This window comes from Acanthisitta chloris, unplaced genomic scaffold (assembly GCF_000695815.1).
Source record: "Acanthisitta chloris isolate BGI_N310 unplaced genomic scaffold, ASM69581v1 scaffold17071, whole genome shotgun sequence".
Lineage (NCBI taxonomy): Eukaryota > Metazoa > Chordata > Aves > Passeriformes > Acanthisittidae > Acanthisitta > Acanthisitta chloris.
In genome coordinates, this window is record NW_008654509.1 from 24,636 (window position 1) to 50,553 (window position 25,918).

General features: G+C 38.6%; 1 protein-coding gene across 1 annotated transcript; it reads right to left on the reverse strand.

The window, feature by feature from the left end:
• Positions 1 to 498: 498 nt before the first annotated feature.
• On the reverse strand, positions 499 to 23,560 carry MBTPS2 (membrane-bound transcription factor peptidase, site 2). The gene is made up of 11 exons (XM_009083557.1): positions 23,516 to 23,560; positions 20,841 to 20,989; positions 19,035 to 19,173; positions 16,763 to 16,866; positions 15,705 to 15,832; positions 11,506 to 11,624; positions 10,596 to 10,776; positions 8,035 to 8,129; positions 6,180 to 6,375; positions 2,043 to 2,118; positions 499 to 721 (listed from the first exon to the last, which is right to left on the reverse strand). Exons 1-11 carry the CDS (start codon positions 23,558 to 23,560, stop codon positions 499 to 501), a joined length of 1,455 nt encoding a protein of 484 aa, XP_009081805.1.
• Between the last annotated feature and the right edge of the window lie 2,358 nt (positions 23,561 to 25,918).

Below are 25,918 nucleotides of genomic sequence, written 5' to 3' on the forward strand. Positions count from 1 at the left end.
CTTAGCTTTTCACCATTTTGAGATCAGACTTTAGGCCTTCTTAAAATCCAGTTTGGTAGAATACCAGATTGAAAAAAACAAATCAAGACACTCAAGACTCTGCTGAGAAATGACCAGAACCCACACAGATTTTCTGACAATTACTCAAATTATAAAATAAAACTGAAGTGTTTTTTCTCCCACTATACAAATGTTTGAGGCCAAATGAAATCTAAATTAATGAAGTCTGAATTTTTCCTGTGAAACTTTGCAATGAAATTTCTCCAGAATACAGTGCTTAAAGAGTAAATAAAAAGGTTCCCACATCTTTTATTGGATTTCCCATGACTGCAGGCATGATGTTGTACAGTTTTAAATGAAAACTGCAGCCACCAGTGATTGTTCTTTCACTGTCATTTTAAGGGAATTCTTTCAATCTCAGGACTGGACAAGTTTTAAAAGGCAATGGATTAATTACTTCTGTGTACTTTGAGAACAGATGGAAGCGTATCCAATGTTCTACCGTGCTGTCACCATCCAAAGTCCCAGTGCAACATTGGCAGCCAAGAGTGCACTACCAGCAAGCAAAATTAAAAAGCCAACAAACTCTCTGTTTTGTTTTTCTACAATCAGGGAGCTCAGCGTGGCTTCCAGGAATGAATTTAATATCCACTGACCATCCAAAGCGAAACAGGGTACAGCATTAATAACTGCCAGTGCTCCTGATAGTGAGATTAGGTACCTGGTTGACATTAGTTAAGGCTCATGAATAACATCCAAGAAAATCTAAAAATAAAATAAAATATAAAACATGTATTTTATTTATAGTATGCAAAGAGAAACATATGAGGGTTTTTTTTTTTAGCTGCTATTCTGTTTCACAGAAATTACATGAGTACAATGAGTTTTCCACCATTGCTCAGAAAATTTCCACCTGCTCAGGGAATTTCCTTCAAAGATTTTTATTTTTTTTAAGTGCTAGGTATGGATACTCACACAACCTGCACTCTTCACAACTTGAATGAAAGCAGGAGACAGCAAAACCACACTTGATACTGCCCATCTTCCTCCCTTGCTTTCTGTGGTTTTGCAGGAAGGTTATAGCTCTGACACCACACCTAAAGTAAGACGGTATTCTAGACCTATGACCCAAGTATGAAATCATGATTAGGAATTTTTTCCAAAACACTCCCTTGCTGGATTAAGTAAATGATTAGAATGTAATTGGAAATGTGGTCTCTTTCTCCCACTTACCTGTTAGCCAGAAACGTTGAGAGGATTTCTGTACCTGTGTGTGCACGTGAGAATGAGGCACAGGGAGATAACTTTTATTGTTGGCCAAGACTTGCTAACTGCAACACTTAGCTCTGTCCTAAATGGCCTGACAAGAAGACATATGACTCAGAAAGCACCTGGGGCAGCATGAACCTTCGTATGTTCCCAGAAAAGAGGAGCTTCTGTGGTATCTTTAGTTCTCTAGATTACACTTAACTACACCATTTAATTGTTCTTCATTTCAGTTGCTAAGGCTAAGGGTTCTAGCCATATTCAAGTCTACTAACCTTTATGTATGCATATATATATATATGTCTTCTCATTTAAGAATAAGTGTGCTTTAACTGAATTATCCTTTTTGAATAGGCTCTTTTCTGTTTTAGAAAAAAAAATTAAAAGAATAACCGTACCCTGTTATTTAGCTCACTAGAATGAAGCAAAAATGATAAAACTCTGACATACCAAAGCTACCAAGAACATCTCATTTGCCCTGCCGTGAATTCAGGTTTACTTTGACTTTCTCATCACATCTCTTAAGGCTTACCCTCAAGAGTTAAACAAAGCACTGACCAAGAATATACTGTTATGCACAAGAAAAGTGAGAGATTTCATTTTGAGCTTGGCACATGGCCAATAATCAATGCAAAGATGGGCTAAAGATGTTAAAACTACAGAAATAGTTCAGGGTATCCTGTCTAAAATGATATCCAGCCAAAATTTTGATAGGTCACTAAATTCTAAACAATTCCCTGCTTGTCTGAAAAGAACAAACATACTTCAAAGGATACTTGCAAAATGTCTCTATCACCACAGGCAGATCGATGCTTAGAAAGTTTTGTCGTGGTACAAAACTGCTGAGACTTACTGAAATGAAAATACAAAGATACACAAAGCATGAAAAGTCATTCCAGGGTTATAACACTATGAATTTTAGATTTTAATTCTGCAGGAAAATAGATGTGAAACAACCTTCTTCAAGGACAAACAACTAAGCTACATATGGGCTTTCTTTTTTTTAGAAGACTGCAGCCATTAAACATGGCCAAAATCACAGTAAAGTCAACACCACAAAATACAATGATCATTTCAGTAAAACTAGAACTAAAATATGTATTTTCAGAGACAACTGGACATCAGTAAAGATCCTGTTGTGTAATTTCAGTCCTTTTCAAAGAAAAGAGATTATAGTTACCAGGCTTTTTCAACATATGCTGTGCACATGCGTAGTGTGGGTGCACACATGTATTCTCCCTCAGGGCCAGAAAATTCTTCTCTTACAGTACCTGCAGAAGATTGCTCTGACCTGAGGCTGAGCTCATGGTGTATAGGAGTGGAACAGATTGGGAGCAGAATTCATAGTCCCTCTGAGAAAGCAAAGGCTATGATTTGATGCACATCAGCATTACACACCACCAATCAGCCAGTATATAAGTAGCTTCTTTTCTGTGTTCAGATGGTAAGTGACTCCAAGATGCAACTTGGTGGAACTGAAAACCTGGGAGGTACAACTCAGCACTCTTCCTATAAATAGTGATTGGAAAATTGCAGGGTCAAGCGCCACATGATCTTGAAATACTTTACTACTGTACACATTGTTCTTTGAAGGTGTGCATGAAGCTTCAGCTGACTGCACATCAAATGTTTCTAAGAAATTCTTCATAGAAAAGTGAGGTAGCTCGAGACCTGCCAGAGTGCACTTTGTAAGTACAGGGATGCTCCATCTGGTTTGTCTCATAAAAAGTCTTGTTGCAGTCTTTCAAAGCCAAACATCAGTATCCATCTGCCAGCATCAGGGACCATAAGAAAACCTTAGTTCTGTGACACCTAGAAGAAAGACACCTTTCCTACCAGAAGAGATGCACAGTGGAGTCTTATCCCCAGAAGGAAGATGTTAAGGTAAATTAAGGCAGAATTAGAAAATCACCTTGAGGATGAGCTTGCACAGTACCAACAATAGGCTCTCTGTCCCTAAAGAACAACTCTGGACGTGAGTTGCCAGCCACAAGGGCCTGAATTTTCCCTACCTATCTGGGAAAAAGTTATAGCCTTAAGAAATATCACCTCCACAGAGATGTGTGAAAGCAAGAGTTCAAATCCCAAGTCCTATCACTGCTTACCAGAGAAAAAGAGATCAGAGCCTGACTCTCCACTTCCCCTTGTTAGGAAGTTGTATACAGTGATGAGGTCTCCCCTCAGTCTTCTCTAGCCTGAGCAAGCCAAGAGACCTCAGCTCCTCCTCATATAGCTTCCCCTTTAGATCCTTCACCAGCTTCGTTGCCTCCTTTGGATGCTCTTTGATAGCTTAATATCTTTCTTATATTGTGGCACCCAAAACTACACACAGTATTCAAGGCGAGGCCACACCAGCACAGAGTAGAGCGGGACAATCTCCTCCTTTGACCATCAGGTGATGCTGTGCCTGATGTACTCCAGGACATGATTGGCCCTCCTGGCTGCCAGGGCACATTGCTGACTCCTAAGTCAACTTGCCATCACCCAGGACGCACACATCTCTTTCCACAGGGCTGCTCTCCAGCCTCTCATTACCCAGTTTGTATGTACATGCAGGTCAAGTGATATCCAAAGCAAACAACTCGTCACACTGAGGGCTGTTATCAGAACGTCTGACCAGACCTCTTGTTCCTGAGCCAAAACAGCAAAATGGCTGAGGCAGACAGTATATTCAAAGATTTCAAAAGACACACTGCAATATGCCGTAATTTTAGAGCTTGACTACCTCTTGACAAACACCACAATGGCCACTAAGTCACCATCCTGAACCTGAAGTTGTACCTACATTGCAAATGAATCACTAATCTTCTTCCCTCTTTGTTACAACAAATTGGTTTCACCAATACAAACTAGACATGGACCTAAACTCCAAACCTTGCTGCTGAAGCAAGCTCCAAACACAAAGAAACTCTTCAGAAAGTTGCTGGACACTGTAGTAAGCTCCAGACATTGTAATATGAGGCAATGAATTTAGTGGTTGTAATGGATCAAACTTAATGGCAGCAAGCAAATTTATCCTCTGAGGAATAACAGAAGACTTATAGAAATTACATTCTTCAGGCTTGTCTTCAAAAAGACAGTGCTGGGAAGAGGTGAACAGCAATGGAGTTTGGGTGAGAGAAAACAGTCATTGTTTTCTCAGTCTAATTAAACAATTCTTTGACCTGGAAATAACATTTCTTTTGTTGGCTAATGTTAGATGGTGTTGGCAAATATTGAGAAGAATGTACAACAGACACAACTTTAACTAGAAGTGACTTGGAGACCAGGTTGACCAAAGAGCTCTTAAAAACTTCTTCATGGGGAAAAGGACATGTATGCTATGGAGGAGACAGACAGCACGGCATGAGATATTTCTGTGTGGTCTCCAGAACTGTACATGTACCCTTTAAATATGGGTTAAAAGCAAAGAAGGGCCCTCTGCAGCAACAAGGGGAAACAAGCATGGAAGGGTGCTCATTCCAAGAGTGGTGAGACACTGGCACAGAGAAGTGGTGGCTGCCCCAACCCTGGCAGTGTTCAAGGTCAGGCTGGATGAGCCTTGAGCAACCTGATGTAGTGAGGAGGTGTCCCTGTCCATGGCAGGGAGGGCTGGGACTAGATGATCTGTAAGGTCCATTCCAACCCTTAAATTCTATGATTCTATGATTCTATGAAATACTGAGAAACCAGGCTGTACCAGAAAGACCTTCATCATGGATTACGGCTGTTGATGCCCAAAAACATTCCCGAAGCCAGGAAGTGGCTTTTCTATTTGTTTTTTTTAGAAGACTTGGAATCAACAGAACTAGAGGACTGGCCCAGATTGGGGAAAATGTCCAGCACTGAACAGTGCAAGCTTAAGCCTGAAGTATTTAGAAGTTGTTTGATTGGAATGCATGAAACTCCACGAAGGTACAGCAGACTACCTGCTGCTGAAGCCAGGATCCTGTAATTTTAGCTCTGGGGACTTCCAAGGGGAACATAGAGCACAAGTTGCATTTGCAGCAAAGTTTGTAATAAAGTCAAGTTTTTAGCTTTCAAATAAACACATTCAATGCACCATTCCCAGGGTAGGGCAAATCACTTTAGAATGATATTCTATACACTGTAAATACTATTTCCACATAGTAACTTTTTAAGGTAGAAGTACCTCTTTAGATGCAATAATGCTCATTTCTGACTTCTGAAAGACTGACAGGTACAATTGCTTTGCAGAATTACTGTTCAGTAGGAAACACTGACTAAAACTCCATTGTTACAACATATTGGAAAAGAGAACAATATCAATTGTTCTACACTACTTACAATTTGTATTGCTAGAGACCAAGAAAGGCAATTTTAAATAATTATAAAACTCTAGTCTTACAATACAGAGCAGAGCTCAACCTGTTCTCCCCATGGTTCCCCCCACTGTTCTCCCAACTGGTTGTTTTGACCCAGACAACTTTTCCTCCAGTCCCTGACAGCTTGCTAAGGAGAGACTTCAAGATGTCTGAAGTAAAATCAGGTCTCTGTGAGGTATGTATAGGTTCCTCAGAGGAAGGGAAAGTAGTTTAACAGTTCAGCCTTTTTAAAGTCCATCTGAAGTTTCCTAATATCTAACCTAAGGCTCCCCTGACAGAGCTTCACACCACTCTCTCGGGTATGGATGAAGGTACCTGGTTCCTATGACTAACCTGAGCAAGATCTGTTCTACAAACAGTCCCTTCATACTTTTCTGAAAAAACAACCATCTCATCAGATATGGTTGCTATTACCTTCATAATCATTGCACTGTGCACATTTCATTTTAGGCCTAAGTAGCCTATGTCTTTCCACTGGCTGTAAAGAAGTTAACGGACAAGTGCTCCAAGACCTTGTTCAAGCAGCCAGGCAAAGGAAACCATAATAGAGCTAATTTTTACTAAATTATTTCAATATATAATACCAACCTGTGTACTGAAGATGCATGGGGTGGCCTACATATAGCATGTCCATATGGGGTGGATGCTTTACTCTGATTAGCCTTGTTTGGTTCTCCAAAGAAGGAGTCACACAAAAGCTTGGAGCAAAGTCCTTCTGACAGTCCATGTTGGTTCGACAAACTTTGCTGGCTTCAATAACTTTTCTTGCTGGCAGACAGGCATACTGCAAAGGGCATTTAAAATTATTATAAAAGTTAAAGGTATTTTCCAACAGATCAGGATAAAAGGTACTAAATATTCCTTTTTAAAGCAAAGAAATTGGTTTTCCCCCTCATGTCTCTCATAAAAGCTCAGTGATACTTTTCCTTTTGTTCTTAAAACACAAGCAAGGTAGGTTCTTAATCTACTGTTTGCCTTAGGAGGAAAAAAAAGTAATTTCTACCTTCTTAGCCTGATTGTTTCACTCCCCATAAATGCATGAGTGTCAGACACTCTCCATTAACCTTAATACAAGCTCTTTCTATTCTAATGAGGGAGAGAGGACACACTTTCAAATACTAATGCATAGCACTGTAAAGGCTGTGTAAAATGATTTTTCAAAAACTCAGAGCCAGTCTAAGGACATTTGAAGGTCACAGGCTTTGGATGCTTTAATTTCTTCTCTGTTCATAAGTAGAAGCTATGAGCTTAAGAATGTCAAAGTTCGGTGGGATAGTGATTTATCAAATCTTGCTGAACTCCAGGATGTTCCCAGCCACTGTCATATTTCAAATGAATGGCTGGAATGTGCTCAATTATTAGCTGTTAAATACCACAAAAACACTCTGGAGTGGGAAGTTTACCATCGTAGAAACTGTAAACATAGCACATTTGGAACACTTTTCTTCAGGTATTAATCACTAAAGGTCAGAACAATTACAAACGGTATGTGAAGAAAAGTTTACACAGTTGATACTTGTGCTCTATTTTGTGCAGAGAGAACTGACAGAAATATTCCATCACTGTCAATATGGAACACATATTTCAATCATCTCATTCCAACCGCCCTGCCACAGGCAGGGAATCCTCCACTACGTCAGGTTGCTCAGAGCTCCATCCAACCTGGCCTTGAACACTGCTAGGGATGGGACATCCACAGCTTCTTTGGGCAACCTGTTCCAGTGTCTAACCACCCTCACAGTAAATAATTTCATCCTAATACCTAAACTAAACCTTCCCCCTGTCAGTTTAAAGCCATTTCCCCCTTGTCCTATCACTACAGGCCCTTGTAGAAAGTCCCTCTCCAGCTTTCTTGCAGGCCCCATTAGGCACTGAAAGGCTGCTATACTCTGTTTTGAAGGGAGTAAGTCAAAATCCTACTGAGAAACTTTATGTTTCCAAAACAAGAAAACTGACATGGTGAAAAAGAAATCAAATAGACTCTGATTTTGAGAAACTGGACAATGCCTAGAATCTTCTCCTGCATGTTTTCAGTTTAACTTAGTGAGCAGCACTACTGGCTTCAGACAAAACAGCTGAACAGGTAGTACAGTGCTTTTCTTTGCCTACAGTGTTCAATACCTTTAAAGACTGGAGCACCAAAACAAGCAATTACACCTTCTTCTCAAAAGTTGTTTATTTCTCAACAGTATTCTGCATCCAGAATACTGAAAATGGGGGACATGTCTTCCAGAGACTCCCTGATTGATCATGGGGAAAATAATCAGTAATATTTTGGGGTATTTTTTAAGCTGCAAATGAATAACATACATATATACCTTTATTACAAACTGTAGATATTCTTAAACACTTGAGTATGCTGCATAAATGTTGGCAAATATTATTAATTTAATTTAAATAATTTTAGATTTACCAAAGAGAATTAGCAGCTTAAGAAACTTACCAGATGGCCATCCAATTTATTGCTATATGAAAAGCATATGTCTGTGAGGCTGCTGTTACTACAACATTCAACTGTGCCATCAAGTCTTCTGTAGACTAAAGAACATAGGCATAGAGCAAATAATCAACATTATAGTAACTTCCTGAAAAAAATTAGTCTCTGAATAAAGTAAAACAATCATTTTATAGCCTTCAAGAATTAAAGTAATTCACACAGCCTAGATGTGGTTCAGTCACAACTAAAAGAAAGCTTCACCACCTATGTTTGTGAATGATTTCAGTCATGTCACATACTGATTTTTTTGCATCTTAGTAAATCTTCTTGAGGTATTGAGGGTCTTCCACTGCAATGTTTTGAGCATTATGAGTTACAGAACACTTTTATCCACTGCCCCCAACTTGCATCAAGGTCTGGCATAGCAACTTGCTAGCCACTACTACACTGACTTCACTGGCTGACTGTGGAAATGACCAAGACTCAAAACACACTCTTTAAAACATGAAAGGCTTTCCAAGATTCAGATTCTGAAAGCTTTTCAAGCCTTAGCAGTTGCAGCAGTGAACAAATGATGTTTTAAAACATGACTTAACTAGTCTGGTACAGAACCTTTGTACAGATGCTCTTTAAATGAACTAAGCCTAACTTACTGGGCAACAACAGCTTAAAAAACCCACACAAAATAATGGTCACTGTAAGAATCTGTATCACAGCAACACTGCATTACCTTCCCTAGGCAGATCAAGCCTGTGATACTGGTTGCTGACTTATCACTGCATAACCTGCAGTCCACTAACATGCAGCTCTATGCCTGGGGCTTACAGGTGCAACCACTGTACCATAAAATCCTTTTTTCAAAAACCCTGAGGCTAAGAAATCACATATAGTTTTGAATAGTGAATGACCGTGATATTAGTTTCTTTATAAACTACACTGAAAACACTTCTCTTTTTTTTAATTTCAAGAAGGTCCTTGGGGCATTGTTTTCTGTCTAGTTTCATACTCAAATAGTTTACTCCCCATTTGTTTTATGGTCAAGTAGATAGGGTCCATTTGCTAGAAACATTTTTTATTGATACTCTGTATTTATGTCAAGTTGTGAACTGTCAAGATTTTGACAAATGACAGCTGCTAGAGACCAAACAGAGTTCATTTAATTTCAGAGGAATATTTCTCACTGCTGGAGGCTTATGACTCTGAAAATGCAGACAGACTGGTCTGATTAGAAAGCAGCAGTGGGGACAATGGGCTGCTAACACAATACAGCTACCAAGCTTGGAAGCAATAATGAGTCTCCAGAATTAAGTCTCTAGCATTTCCATCCAAATAGGACTGGTTCAACTGCAGAATATGCAGTTTTATTACCCATGACTCTGAAATTGCATTTCAGAGAACAGCAAATCTGAGCATATATATACCTACAGCATGTAAGAATTGCTTCTTGCCATTCCTGCCCAGCTGAAAGTATGTGCCAAAGTTGCCCTCCTCTTCAGAGGCATAATCCAAACTGTCAGGTCTCTAAAAGCAGGTTCTTGCTCATACTCCACTAGTTTCCAGTTTAAATATTTATCTTAGTTCCAGCTGTAAGATTAGTTTCCTTACATACTAAAAAAAAATAAAAATTACCTTTTCAATCTCACAAAAGTACTATAGTGCATAAAAAACATGGGTGGTTGAGTTGCCTGACCTCCTGTTTATTTCCAGTATGATGGAAAAATGCAGCGATCATTTTCAAGGTCTGAATAGCATAGTATAGGTTTTGCTCAGCAGCAGCCCCTTACCTTTGGAATTCAGTTTCCATGGCTGCTTGCATGAAAGAAACTCTAGAGAGCTTTAGGGCATGTCACAAGACATTCAGCCAGTTTAACTTGACTGTTCTTTTTTGTTCTACTTAATTTTTGTTTATTGCTCTAGTTTAGTTCAGTTCACATATTTTTCTTTGTTTCTCAGGGGTAAGCCCTTACAGCAACCAGCACTCTAATGTATAAATGGAAACAGAAGGAAATAGACTGACTTCCAGAAGCAATATGTGAAATCCAGACAAAACTGAGTTTATGGGCAATGACATAAAACCCGTATAGGAGACACACCAGAAGAAGTGGCCATAACAAAGCACATCATTGGGTTAAGCCATACAATTTGCAGTGTCATGCTGATCAAAGTGGTAAGGTAATGTGTGGAATTTACATCTGCAAAAGATCACTGAGTTGATCCATTTAACGGAACTTAAAATAGAGGGGATAATTGTATTACTGCTAATAACCAAGTTCTGCAATATCCTGAACAAGCAAATTTCATTATTCAGATTATGTAGGTTATTTGTACAGGATGACTGAAAGACAAAAGAAATTCTTCTGTCTTCTATCTCCCTCTTCCTCACTTTCAGATTTCACAAAACAGCATAGCATATTGCTAACTGCTTAAGACAGGATAGCAGACTTGACTTATAAGAAATCTGACCCCAACAACTAATCCTAAATCCAAAACACTCTTTAAGACATGATCAAATTAAAATATAAATTACTTAAAATATAAAATAATTAAGAGAGCACCTGAAATCATACCTCTAGCTGGAAAGCTTAATTGCTGTAGGGTGGCTGCACTTACACAGTAGCCGACCTGTGACTTCTCTGAAATGTCTCCCAGACAGGAATTCCAATCTTCCACATTATAAACTGGGCAGTCTTGTAGGTTAGTGACAAGATCTCCCACAAAAAGACCTCTTGGTCCATTGGCAGGAGAATCCTGAGAACAACAGTGAAGTCAGTCAGATTGTTATAGTTCAAATTACAAGGATTTGTTTACAGTTCTACTGAGTAGTTATATCTTTAGGTTAAGACACTATTTCCATAGAAACAAAATCTCAGACTCCACTAGAACTGATTATTTCAATTTTCAAATGTATAAAGCATAATAAATGTCACTCTCTCCTGAGTTATTTAAGTTTGCTTTTAGATCCAAGAAAGACTGAATCCTTTCAGCTCTGTTGTTCAACTGTGCTGTATTTGATTAAGTCAGGAAAAAATCAGTCCTCTCCAGAATCTCAGAAGTCTATCTCTACTTTGCTTCCAGTTGACCAAGCAAGCAAGAAAATCAGCTCAAAATAATCTTTGACATTAAAACAGATGGCAGCAACTAGGGTGCTAATGCAATTTCCAGCAATTTGCTTGGTACCGATATTGAAAAAAAAATTTAAAAAACCCTAACCAAACCAGAAATAAGTCTGTAAACTCATCTCAAATGTCTCAACAGTTGTATAGTATGCTGAATAGTCTATGATTATTCACACAATGTTCCTTTCTTTTACTAATACTACAATACATGAGACTGTGAAGAAAACTTCAAGCAAAAAACTCAATCTATTAGATTCTGCAGAGTGCTGCACTGACCTAATCTGACTGCGGTAACAGGAGACACAGGTACATTTTAGGTCACAAAGCATATGATGTGAAAACAGCAAAGATCTTTCCTCACCTCTGTGACCTCAGTGACAAGTGCCCCAACACCCGTGTAATAGAAAGGGAAAAGAATGGCTGGCAGCAGAAACAAAACCATGAAACTTGCAACACCAAGAACAAAATTATGCCACACCCCTAAAAAGAGGGAAAAAAAAATTAAGTTTCTAAATAAACACTAATAATAAAAAGCTGGTCTTGAAATTATTCTACAGCTACCTTCTAATTAACTTTCCTGAAATGATTACTGTAAGAGTGGATGAAAAGTTAATTTGTGAACATTTACATCTATTACTTCACAAACTTAAGGTTCTATGATGTCACTTTGTAGGGGAGTTTCAGAGATACCTCTGAGCCCCTGAGAATTATACTATCAGAAAAGACAGGGAAGTGGTAAATCCATTTTTAAGGTGTTATTCTACCATATTGAGATGTCATCACATACCACTACTTTTCTAAGTATGTAGTAGGCAGAGTACCCAGAAGAAAAACTGGGCTTCTGAATCAATTATTAACCTACAGTTTCTATCTTACAGAGTTGTCTCAAATATTTAAAAAAAGATTAACCAAGTGTATTACTTGTGACCTTCCACCACAATAAACTGTTGAATTTAAGAATCCTAATAAATGGGCTTATTTTAGAATAAGTGCCTTTTGTTCTAGTCAGCAAGATGTCTGAAATTTAGTTGGAATTCAGTATTTGTCATCCATTATATCAATGAAAATACTTACATATATATGTGCCAAATAAGTTTAGAAAATTATTTGAAGAAAGGTTTCTTTTACAAGAAAATCTGGACCTACAACCATGTCAAGAAACCAAGTTGTGCAATTTCCTGACAGATTATTTGGGCAACATATTTTCAGCTGCAATCTTTACAGTATGCTGTTCTCCACAGGAAGAAATGAACCACTATCCCAAGAAACACTTGGCTTTCATCATCAAAGCTTTATGGCTTTCAACATTCAGTACTATACAAAGTTTCTCATTTAGTTTGTGTTCTTGGACAAACATTTTGTATGAACAATGTGGGAAAACATTTCAATGCTCAACACTCCTTATTTCCTTCTTACAGTTCTTCATCTTCTTGAGAGGAGTTTGATTCAATTCTATATTTACAGTGCAGTAATAGGACAGGAATTGAAGTAAGATGGAAACGAAATTCCTTTGCAACAGTGTGGCTGCTACAGAGAGAAAACTGAAAAAACAACAGCCTTAAAATAATAAAAAAGAGGTGATGGAACTGCTAGAGGGTGACAAAGAATACTTTCAAACATCTGGGAAACATGGGCCTTACTACCATAATGACAGCGTTTGCTGTGTGGAATAAAGCAGAAAAGTCTAAAGTAGAAGGGTGTAAAATTCATCCCAGGTGATCCACAAAAAAGAAACATGCTCAAAATGAGAATACATGTACAGGCACAATGCTGAGTACACTACCAATTTCATTTTGCTAAAACAGCCTCATCCTTGGATACCTAATGCCTTATATTAAAAAAGGTACACTTTACACAACCCTTAAAACATCTTAAAATAATTATTTTATCAATTATTAATAACTAGTTAAAAAAGTTAAATTTACAAAATATCTAACTCCTGTTAAAGGCAAGACAAAATATGTTTAACATTATCTCAAAAAGTAATGCAAATATTTGAATTCATTACAAGAAAGTGCCACACAGAAGCACTTTTCATCTAGCAGGCATAGGAATATCACAAGTCTCACAGAATGCCCATTTGCTATTCCTGAACTCATGGTGCCACCTGCTGTACAACAAATACACTCCTTAATCTCCAGAGTATAGGTGGACTACAGAAAGTGTATTTGGCATCCTCTATTCTAATTCAGATGCTTAGCTGTCATAAAAAAATCTGAAAGCATGTGTCTAAATTCAAGTCTTCTGAACACTGAGAATAGGTTCATTTAACTGCTCTGACAATTAAACCAAATGAGTCATTTACTGAATATCATATTTTATCATTATGAGACAGTCTAGTTCTGAAACATACCTATCATTAACTGTAATAAAAATGCATGTATGTGTTACACATGGACAACAACCTGTCCATGAGTCAACAGTGTGCCCTGGGGCCAAGAAGGCCTGGGATTCATTAAGAAGAGTACTGACAGCAGGTCAAGGGAGGTGATCCTGCCTCTCTACTCAGCCCTCACGAGGCCACACCTGGAGTAGTGTGTCCAGTTCTGGGCTCCTCAGTACAAAAGGGACATGGAGCTCCTAGAGTGGATCCAGTGGAGGGCAACAAAAATGCTGAAGGGTCTGAAGCACCTCACTTATGAGGAAAGGCTGAGGGAGTTGGGGCTGTTCAATCTCAAGAAGTAACAACTGAGAGGGATCTCATTAATGTATTCAAGTACATGAATAGGTGCCAAGATGATGAAGCCAGGCTCTTCTGAGTGGTGGAAACCAATAAAACAAGATGTAACAGGCAAAAACTGACACACAGGGAGTTCCCCCTGAGTGTGAGTGACTGAGTAATGGAACAGATTGCCCAGAGAGGCTGTAGATTCTCCTTCTCTGGAAGTATTCAAGAACTATCTGGACGCAAATCTGTGCCATGTGCTCTTGGATGGCTCTGCTCGAGTAGGGAGGTTGGATCAGATGACCCACTGTGGTCCCTTCCAACCTAACTGATTCTGTGATTCCATGATATACCTGACTGAAAACAAGCCATTCATGCTAACCAGACTTGCAACATGCCTCCTCCTACCTTGTATTCCCCCAGTTCAGATTTCCCAAGAAGTATGAAAAATCATTACAGATGTTTGCTTGCCACCAAAAACATGCAAGCAATTATTTTGTATTACAGCTCAGAATCTTATTTTTCTAGATAATTTCTCAGGAACCTATGCAAACAACCCATTTGGAAAATCAGTGTGACTTTTCTTTTAGTTTTGTTCACAGTAGCTGGAAATGGATGAATTTAAGAAACAGGGCTTCATGAAAGTTAACCTAATGAAGTGAATGATTTTTCATTGATTAGGTTATTTGGAATGCAAATTTGTTTACTTGCCTAAAATTTGTAATTATTTACTTGATGTATGATAATTTGAAAATATACTTGCTAAAGGCTACTGTATGTCCACCATCTACAGGATATTTTAAATACAATATTCCAGAAATAATGTTAGTAACTAAACATCACTCCAGGCTGGCTGCTAGCCTACTGTCCCCTGCAATAGACAATCATCAGTATCAAGACCTACATCAAGATGATAACTTTTTTATCTCTGTGGTTTGGGAATCGCCTTTGTCTCTAGAAATCATACAAGTGGTTCAGGTAACATAACACAGTCTCAGTTTCAGTCTTCACAGCAACAGGGCTCTACTTCCCAGTATCCAGAGACTTCAAAAAACATCAAATCAAAAACATCTGGAGGTTATTTGGAGCCATAAGCTATGATTCTCCTGGGATGTTTGTGTTTTAACCTTTATTTCCTCTTCTCCTGGTATGTTTGTGTTTTAACCTTTATTTCCTCCTGATGGCAACATCAAAACACAGTCACCTGTATAATAACATAACTCACAGGTCAATGAATATCACATAATAGTATTGGAAAATGGATTTCTCCTATTGCAGAAAATGGTAGTGAATTGCTCAAGGATATTCACCAGTGACAGCAAGTCGTGTTCTCATACCACCAGTGTTCTGGCTGAGTATTTTCCAGCCTGTGTGCTCCAAGGGTTTGCTACTTAGGCCATATGATAGGCCACATGCAAAAAAACCCACAAACAAAAAAGACAATGGAACTTCTGCACCTGAGTTAGTGTAAGAGCTTTTTCTACTGAGAGGAAAGTCAGAAACCACATTTTTTCCCCCAAATAGACTGGAATTTCTTATTCTTTTCTGAATCAGATCTAGGATATAATAATGCTTTTTATGACAGGAAATTGGTACTCATTTAATCTCCTAGAAACTGACATCTCTAGTGCAGAAAGCACCATGATATGGACAGCAATGATCAAATGATTTTCTGAAATGACAATGCAGGTTCAGAACAGAAGGATGACCTTTAGTTAAAGAGAAGTTTTGGCACTTCTTCATTTTAAACCTTAAATCCTCCATCAAAGATTCACAAAAGATGCCTGTAGAACAACTAACAGTGCTAAGCAAAAGTTTAATAAAAAAGCACAAACTACTACCTGCACAAAATATCCTTAACTGCTGGACTGGAGATATCAGTTGCAAGTGATTACCTGCACAAAATATCCTTAATTGCTGGACTGGAGATATCAGTTGCAAGTGGGTTGTGAAGAGGTCAACAAATGCTCCAGGATAGACAATGAAGATAAAAATCCCAAATCCATTAAATCGTACTTGTTCTCTTAAAAAGAAGAAAAGAAAAATGAAGTGGCATTACTGCAAACAAACAAAAGAAAAACAGAGATTCTACACAGCACACATATTTTTGACAAGAATGACTAAAATGTCTCCTGATAACAGTAACACATAAAATACTCCTTTAAAAAATCACCTATATTCAAGTAATGATATATTTTAACATTTGAGGTGTTTTTTCTTGTAAATATAAAAATGGCAGACTGTAGGAAGCAGTTTCAAACTCATCTATAAAAAATTATCTGCAAGAAACAATTGCTTTCCTCCTAAAGGAACACAGATTTCTGGAATTTATCATTTCTCTGTTTCTCCTGACTGAAATATAAAGTAAATTATAAACTAACAAAAATGAAGGAAATGTCATCTGCAAAAATGAAACTGAGTCAAGAGTTTAAAAGGACAAATGCTATTTAAATATATTAATAGCTGAAACTATCCTACAGATAATTTTCCTTTCCAGAGGTTTTACAATTGCTTTTAAGTTGAATATTTGGAACATGTGAAGTTTTTTTGAAGCTAGAAATTTCACAAGGGACTTATACAGGCATGAAAATCATGCTCCAAGACAAACTAGGCACTGATCAGCTAACCCCATATCTTTACTGAGACAGTATACTGGGTATAGCATTATTATTTATCTACCATGTATAAGCAACAAAAGAAGACAAAGAATTATAGAAAATTATTCAGAATGAAGTCATACATTAATTCTGTGGAGTTAACTCACCAGATCTCTACATGGTACCAAAGAGTAATAGGCAGTGTAATGCCGATACATGATTTTATGACTTGGGTAGAAAGTACAGAGGTAAGAAGAAAAAGACTTTTTTTGATAGAAGCCAACATTCCCTGGTAAGTAACTGCTCTGAAATATTAGGCTTTGCTGACAGAGTAGAAGAAAAGCAATATTTATTACCGAATAGCTGCCACCCCATGGCCAACTTCATGTATCACACCGCTGATGAGGATTGCAGAGAAGAAATAAGTCAGCTGGCTGACAGGCAAATTGACACCAGGCACCTGTTGACGTGGGCATGACAACAAAATAAAACACAGGAGGAAACCAAGAGGTACAAAGACAAATCATTCTGCCCCTAAACTTGCTTGTCTCACTCAGCTTCTTCAGCCCCACAACAGAACAGGAGCTGTTCTCAGGCAGCACAATCAGTTTCTACCTCTTTTCCCAACTTATGCAATGTAATTTAAATGTCCTACTTATTCCCCACAGCTCTGTCCAAATGTGTCCCACTCTATATTAAGCTCGAGAAGTTTATAAAGATGTACACAGACTTCCAATCAAATGAAATAGGCTTGGCAAATGTGAGTATTAGTTTACAATTTCCTGCAGTCAGCTGAGTACCTACAAAGAGCCACCATTCCAAAGAAAATATTAAAAACTGTACAGCACTTAAAACAATATGAGACCTAAAAGCTCAAGAAATGAGCCTACAGCTGAACAGTCTCCCTTTCTCTCTCCCTATACCAATCACAAGATTATCCCAAATTTACAGGGCTAAAATAAAAGGTCATTTTCATCTATTCAAATTTTGATTGCCTACATATGGCAATTTAACATTTTTTAAAAAACACACTTGAAAGCAGTATACTATTTTAATTTACATAAGACACAATATATAGGTCCCTCATATTCCTCCTGTTTCTGTGGATTCTCACCACCCACCAGGTCCTTCACTGCACTAGTCATGTGACACCAACTGCTTGCAGACAGGCTTCAAAGCCAAAGAATGAGGAACCATCCCCTCTGTCGTCCTGATGGACTTTCCACCTGCTCAGTTCCATCCCCACTCAGCTGCTGTGCTGCAGTGGGATGACATGGCCATTTCTGCTGCTTGCTCTGGGACAGTTCTCCTCTCTGCCCCACAGCTTTTTCCACTTGAGGCAGGGTGCACTCCACTACAGTCACTAACAGCTGATGTGAACACAACTCCAATTGCAACCCAGTGTCACAAAAGAGATGCTATGGGCAAAAATGCCTGGCCTGTCTACAGAACTCTCTAAAAATCACCCTTGTGGAAACCAAAAGGCTGCAGGTTTGATTCTACCATCATTGAGTCCTGCATATTCCTCATTGCTTGTACTACAGCATCAGCTGGTGGCACTAATGCATCAGTTAAGTGGTGCTGCCAGTGGCCCTCTGCAATGGGAGGACAGATGGCCATAGCAAGAGTTCCCATCTCAACACCACCACAACTACAGCCTGCTAGAACACAGCACCAGATGCTTTCAGACTTCATTCAAAGAAGCTATTTTAAAATCCACCTAAACAGGAAGCTAACTCTCATGAAGTGTTCTGAGATCAATAGCAGTATTTTACTAAAAAGCATGTCATCTTATATTTTATGGTTTCTGCTAATACCTTCAGTAAAAGAGGATTCTTTGCTAGTAACTGATCTGCCTCCTTCCTGCTTTGGTCAACAGGCAATCAACACAAGAAGGGGCAGCTGAAGAAAAACAGCCCAGTTACATATAGATAGGTGTTTTCAATAAAGTATATCACTGAATAAAAGAGGAAGGGTACAAAAATCTTAATAAAACATAAGCAGAACTGTTCTTCCCTCTCTCAATAGCCAAAGGTTAAAGGCAAAAAAGATTTATGCAACTGACTAAAGCCAAGTTGAATTATGGATGTGCTCTACAAACTTTAAGGTCACCAGAGCCTCTACACTGCACAGCTCACAGGAGGCAAATTCTTAGCTCTGTTTTATAGTCCTAGTACTATGATAATTTAGAGATTTTCAAAATTACTAGCTAATTCTTACTCCTGATAATTTTCAGTATAAACTCTAAAGATTTATGCAACTGACTAAAGCCAAGTTGAATTATGGATGTGCTCTACAAACTTTAAGGTCACCAGAGCCTCTACACTGCACAGCTCACAGGAGGCAAATTCTTAGCTCTGTTTTATAGTCCTAGTACTATGATAATTTAGAGATTTTCAAAATTACTAGCTAATTCTTACTCCTGATAATTTTCAGTATAAACTCTACATTACGGCACCCACTCCCCATTTTTAAGGCTGATAACAAACCAGCAAATTTTTATGTAGATGAACATCACGAGCTTGGTTATTCATGCACGGGAATATTTAAGCATCACTCACTGCATTAAGAAGCTGCTTTAGATCTGTTTACAAGTCTCAGCTGAAGAGCAGAGGAGAGAACACTTACCACCACCTGCAGCATACGATCATTCTGTGCTTTCGGTGCCTCAGTGAGCATCTGTGTCAGTGTTTGCATCAGTGTCTTTCCAAGAAGGATAATAGAGCCAAACATGGCAACTATGCCAAACACCATTCCTATGCTGAACCTACAAAGAGAAGAAAATAGCTTAGTAATGTACAGCTGCAAGAAGATAAGGTGTATTCTCTTTATAGCCTAACTGCACACAAAACACAAGACAAAATTTATCTGATGGTACTACCACTCATGGATGAACAGTTCAGTACAAAAATATTAGTCAAAGAAAACTAATAACAATATTAACACACAATAATAACATTGACTAATAACATACATTTTCTTTGTTGAGTAAATGTTTTACATCCAAACCACATCCTAACCAATTTTCAAATACTTTTATTCTGTTCTTGCACATTCTAGATTTTATTCATGTACCCAATACATGCAAATTGCCTTTCTCTATGAATGTATAAACATAACTAACTGTATAATTTACCAAGTTGCACCACACCACCCCATATCTAGAGACCTGAATCAAATGGTGGGGTAGCATATGTATTTATATATTGTATATATTTTGCATCTTTCTCACAAACAATAAAAAGTGCAAAAGCACAATAAATGTGACTCAACCTTTTTTTAAAGAACAACTAAAAGGTGCAACTGCAAGACCAGATTAACATCAATTACTTACACTACATTGCTCTCATCAATTTATTTTTCATTAAAATTAGGATTGAAAATAATTTCAATTCATGTCACTCCACCTAGTGGCAAATTTTTATTCGGTGTTATTGTTATTATTTTACACTGTCCAATAGTTGAAGGAAGTGATAACATTTATTTTATAACTAAAACACTTCACTACCAGTCCTTCTTCCTCTCACAATAACATAACTGTTCTCTTACCATCCCTAATGAGGCTCACTGGGAATTAGCAGATTTATTTTAAGCAACATCTACTTGTAATGTTAATTAAAGAGACTACTGGAAATATTATACTGTAATAAATCATACACATTAAAAATTGTAATTGATATAGAACTATTTCCGCCTGATTATTACCAAATCATTACACATGAGAGACTCAGACCTCTCATTACTATCTCACTTAGGGTAGCAATACAGGAAATGAAAAGAAATTCAAACCTTACCCATTATAAATTTTCAGAGCAGATATCAAGTAACGCTAGGAAGGCAACTGAACAATAGTTTTCTAAACAAGTCCAGGAGCACCATACTGTTTATCTACCCATTCTCAACACTGTGCAACCTTAGCAGGGAGAGGTGTGGGCAGATAAAAGACAGAAGGTGAGCAATGTGCTTCTGAGCAGGTATTGTAGCTGAATGTTTGGGCCACAACTAACAACAGGGACACAGCTATCTCTGAATACTTTGTAAACTCTAGTGATCAGGGAGAGCTCAGTGTACAGTGATGGACAGATGTAGGAGATGAGAAACTGCTTTCAGACCTACTTCTGTACGCAGTACTGCACATAATAGCTGTACCCTTAAGAACTCTACATAGTTCAAACCATAGGTAAAAATAGTTTACAGATTTCTGGGTTTATAGCATGTCAATATGCAACCTGTATTACAACTATGCATTTGTTAGCAGAGGAGAGAGACTTATGCTGGCCCAGTACAATTATGGCAACCACTCTAACTTGTTTTTATCATTAGCCTAGTGAAATAACCATGCCTATCCATTGTACTTTTAAGGCTGAAAGGCACAGATGTGGTTCAGTTGTTGACCCTGCATTTGTCAGAACAAAAAAAATCCTGAATTTATACCATAAATACAGAAATTTGGGTTTCCATCTCCCCCAGTTGTAGAACTGGCGGTTGAAGAGAGCTGTTTGCCATCGCATGTGAAAGGGAGAGATGCTCAAGCCATATGTCAGCAGCCAGTCTTCATAAGATGCCTTCAGGGAGTTGGATGACTGTAAAACAATGGAAAATCAGTTGGACTAAAAAAACTAACAAGATTTTGTTGTGTGACCAAGCAGCAATGTGATCTGTTTATATAAAAATGGATGTATAACTTCAAGTAAATGTCTTGCACATTATTTATGTTTTGACACACAGGTAGGTGTGACATGTAATATGGAAAAGTTATGCCACTGTTTTGATGTAATTTGCAACAGCTGTAGGTTTGCCAGAGAGATTGGGTATCCAGTGTTATTTGACAAACAACATCTTGTACCATCCTTCCCAGGGTTATATCACTTTCCGTAGTTTTACTGTCCAGTTAGAAGGCTAAAGACTGTTGATGGTTATTTTTTCAGTGTGAAATAATATTCCAATAAACATCTAAAAAACTAAAATAAAGAAAAATGCTTCTTGTCTTCAGCTGAAAACAAGGTTTCTAACATTTGTGAGATATGGATCAGTATTGCAGACAGGAAGGGTAAAATTAGGAAGGGTAAAAATGAGGGCTACCTTTCAAACAGAAAGACTACACCTAAAGAGGCTCTGAAATATTTGATTATGCTGACAAAAAGGCACAAGGAATGTAAAATTATCAACCTGTATTGCAACAGTGATTCCACTATGGTAACTTCCCAGCATTTCAAGACACTTCTAGTAGTTCCAAAGATTTCTCTTTATGAGAGATGTGACTTATAAACTATATTATTAATACTTATCTGCAGTATTATCTGACATTATAGACCAATAGACATGGGGTTTGCAATTGCTACTCTACACTGTATGGCACCTACGTTCTCAACAGGCTTTAGTCATCTGCTTCATGGAAACTGCTGCAAGAAACTCAGCTCAAGGAGTGCTTTCCTTGGAGGTGAAAGAGGAACTCAGAGCTCAGGAAAAACACACAATAGTCTTGAGTCCTCTGACTTTGGGCTGTTCCCAAGGCAGGAGTGTCTCTGACATAACCCAGGCAAAACACTGGAGTTGTCTGAACTGGAGCATTGTTCCCAAGGTTCCCTATGAACAGTAGTGCCTACAGAAGACACTGGGAAAGTGTAGTTCAGAGCAGGCTCCCCTCCCCCAGGAGGAACTTCACAAGTTTCTGGCTGTTGTCAGTGGCTCTTTAAACAAATTTAGAACTTGCCAAGTTACTTGCATTCCTCCTGCCCTACCACAGTGGTGGTGGGGGATGAGGATCTCATATTGCACAACTGTATCAACAGCTTTTCTTATTTTGTCAAATTAATGAAAACTTGAACACTAAGGGTTTACTTCAAGTAACAACTGTCCTAGGATGCGAGACCCAGTCAGGTCACTGTTTATGTATCACCTACTACACCATCTATCCTTTCTGACCACATATTTCTGTGTCATTTCCTTCTTCATCCTACTGATTTCAGCCACATTTTTATTCAGTCAGCTGAGGGCACCATCAGAAATTTTTACCATGACGCATTCCATAATCAACACTACTCACTCCCTATGACACCATTAAGTTTAGTGTCCACAACCAAATCGGCTTTGCTAACTTTAACAGAAGAGATCACAGCAATGGCTACACTTGGGACACAAGTAATAATACATAAGCCAAGAAAACAAAGATTTCCTCACATAATCTACCAGATAATTAAGAACAAAAATACATATAGCCAGTAAATACCTCTGATATGCAACTGTTTTTTGGGAATTAAGAAAAATCCTATTCATACACAGAGTCAAAAAACCACAACAACCAATCAACCTGACATATATTATTTTAATCAAGCTAATCAGATATAGTGATTTGGCACTTTAAAAATGTGTTTCTTCCATCACATGCAGAAACCACTTACTACCTGGAAATGCCACAAATTTAACCCTTTGAATTCATTCCAACAACATTACAACCCACTGTACTAGCAAGACATAAATCAGTATGAAGTTTCCCATGAGAAACAAGGGATCAGTGACCATACATTTGCCAAAAGGGGGAAAAGGTTCCAAAAATATTTTCCTTTTGCATTTTCCTCACAAGTTGTGTAAATGATATTCATGATCCTTAAATGACTCCATCCTTTCCAAAACATATTAAAAAGCTCTATGCAAACCTATGCTGCTTCTGTCCTGATCCCAGTAAGATCACCACATTACACACATGCCATGGCCTGGTATGTTTCATTTCAAACTGCCTTGACACAGACCTTGTGATCTTTGTTATATTAATTTTACTATAAAAGCAATACTGTGTTTATTTATGCAAGCCTTCAAAATAATGAATGTCTGCTAAATACTCCAGGAGTCCTCAACATTCTTCTTTGCTGACAGAATCTGTTCAAGAGCTCCAAATCATTTCAGCTTCCTGACCTTAAAAGCTGAGAGCTAACCTTGACTGAGTGTGTCTAATGCATCTTTTATTTCTCATAGCAGAAGGAGGGATGACCTTCTACCTTCTACTCACTCCTGATCCTTTAGGCAGAATAAAATGTGATGACTTAGGATACTGGGGACAAGGATTTTAGGGGGTTGTCTGAGTGATTCCCTTTTATAGCCCCAATGAAAACCTTCATGACAGTGTCCCATGAGTAGCAACAAGAGGAACTTAACATCCTAAATCCCAGTTTGATTTGGTATAGCTTTTGCTTGCTAACACAAATCTATCTTGTAATTTAATTCTAGCGGTATGATAATATGTGAATTTATTTGTGCAAAAATGCATTTATACACACAGTTATACCTTCTATCCTACAGTCTTTGTAATAGTCAGACTGCCCAGGAAGATGTTTTAAATCTGAACAAAACCAGTAAGGGAACAAACTCAGCAAAAGACATTGCACATGGAACAAGTTTACAGAATAAACATTCACTGCAAGTTTCAGCACACATTTTTCTCTTGCCAAAAGTAGCAACAGGATCACGTATGGAGAAGTGTTCCAGTATTATTTTTCACTCATGCTCTGTACATCCTTTTGGTGTAATTAAATCGAGGTTTAAGCAGGCACTGCCTTTTGCTACAGTTTCTAGCAGCCTTGGGTTATGAATGTGGTAGGAGAATTACAGCACCAGCAGTAAAACAAGCAACCCTGAGTTTCCTAATGATATAAATCTGGTTATTTAATCCACATTCTATTTTGACTGTAGTGCTCACAGTGAAACTTACTTTGAGATGTACACACATGAGACCTATGAGTAAGTTCACTAAAATCCAAGTGCTCCCACTTCTTGACAATTAATAGCCTCTATCAAATATTAGTTAAAAGATCAATGTTAAAATTTAACTCCTGGACTGTCATGCTTGATATAGAATTCCTGCCATTCCCCTTTCTTTTTCAACATAAATCAGGCAGTAAGTTGGCTCAAATGTGAGGTTTTTCCTTGCTGCTGCTAAGCTCCACCAGGAGCTGTAACAAGAAAAGCAGTGGCTCTCCTTACTTAAAAAAGAGAAAGATTTTAATAGTCTAATGCAGAAAGAAATCTTCAGAGTCTCAGAGATGCAAACAGGTCTCAGCATCATGACACAACAGGTTTGGTACCTGAACTCAGCTCCTGTTTCACACCCTCAGACTTTTCACCAGACACCGTTACTGCCAGCAGAAGAGAAGCTGCTGGCTGACCTTCCTGGTGTGTTTTTCTGGTAACAAAATTCAAAAACTCTTCAGGTAAGTTACTCTATCTGTTACTGTTGTTATGTACAGGCTAATATTTTGCAATTAACAGTTCTCATCCTTTATTGAGCTATATTTGCTCTCCAATTAGCTGCAGAGGGAGCTGCTTCCTTTTCCAAGTTTTCTCAGCACCTGAAATTTATTGTATTTCTTCCTAAGTCTTACAGGAGTGACAAAATGAACATTTTGTACTCTGATGTCACCGGGCCCTATCTGCGCTTGGCAGAAACAGATACAACTCCTGGACTATAACATTGGGTAGAATTACAGATCAAACCTTTCATTACCCATTTCCTCATATTTAACCATCACACAGACCACTTTGCACGCATGGTGCATTTTCTTTTCAACCCCTGCCCTGTCCATCAGGAGGAAAAGGATGAGTCCTGTAATACTCTCTGAAGAGTTTATTTCTTTAAAAAGTATTTGTGTTGAGCTCTGTCTGAACTTATTTTTCAGTAAAAGGACATTAAAAAAAATAATTATTTTTTACATTTTTCAGAAAAATCATCATTATAAACCTTGAGAAAGAACTTCTTTACTGTATGGGTGAGTGCACACTGGAGCAGATTGCCCAGAGAGGTCGTGGATTCTCCCTCACTGGAGCAGATTGCCCAGAGGTGGTGGATTCTCCCTCAGTGGAGCAGATTGCCCAGAGGTGGTGGATTCTCCCTCAGTGGAGCAGATTGCCCAGAGGTGGTGGATTCTCCCTCAGTGGAGCAGATTGCCCAGAGGTGGTGGATTCTCCCTCAGTGGAGCAGATTGCCCAGAGGTGGTGGATTCTCCCTCAGTGGAGCAGATTGCCCAGAGGTGGTGGATTCTCCCTCACTGGAGCAGATTGCCCAGAGAGGTCGTGGATTCTCCCTCACTGGAGAGACTCAAGAACCATCTAGACTCAATCCTGAGCTGTGTGCTCTAGGATGAGAGGTGGGACCAGATGACCCACTGTGCTCCCTTCCAACCTTACCCATTCTGTGATTCTGTGAGAACACTACACAGCACACTTTTAAATTAAGTTTGTGGCGACCTTTTTTTTTAACATAATAATATTCTAAACTGCAGCGAGCACATTACAAAGCCAAAGGATTGTTTAAGAAGCAGATTAAAAGCTGACTGCCCCAACTCTTCGCAGCTTTGGTCCTTTAACACAGCCCGAAGCCTCAGCAGCCGCTCGGGAGGCGTTTTCCACCCCAGCGGCAGGCGGAAGCAGAACGCGAGGTCTCCGGGCGCTGCGCGGAGGCTCCTGGCTGGGCTGGCCAGCGCGGGCTCCGGGACGAGAAGACTTGCCCGGGGCGAGGCTCG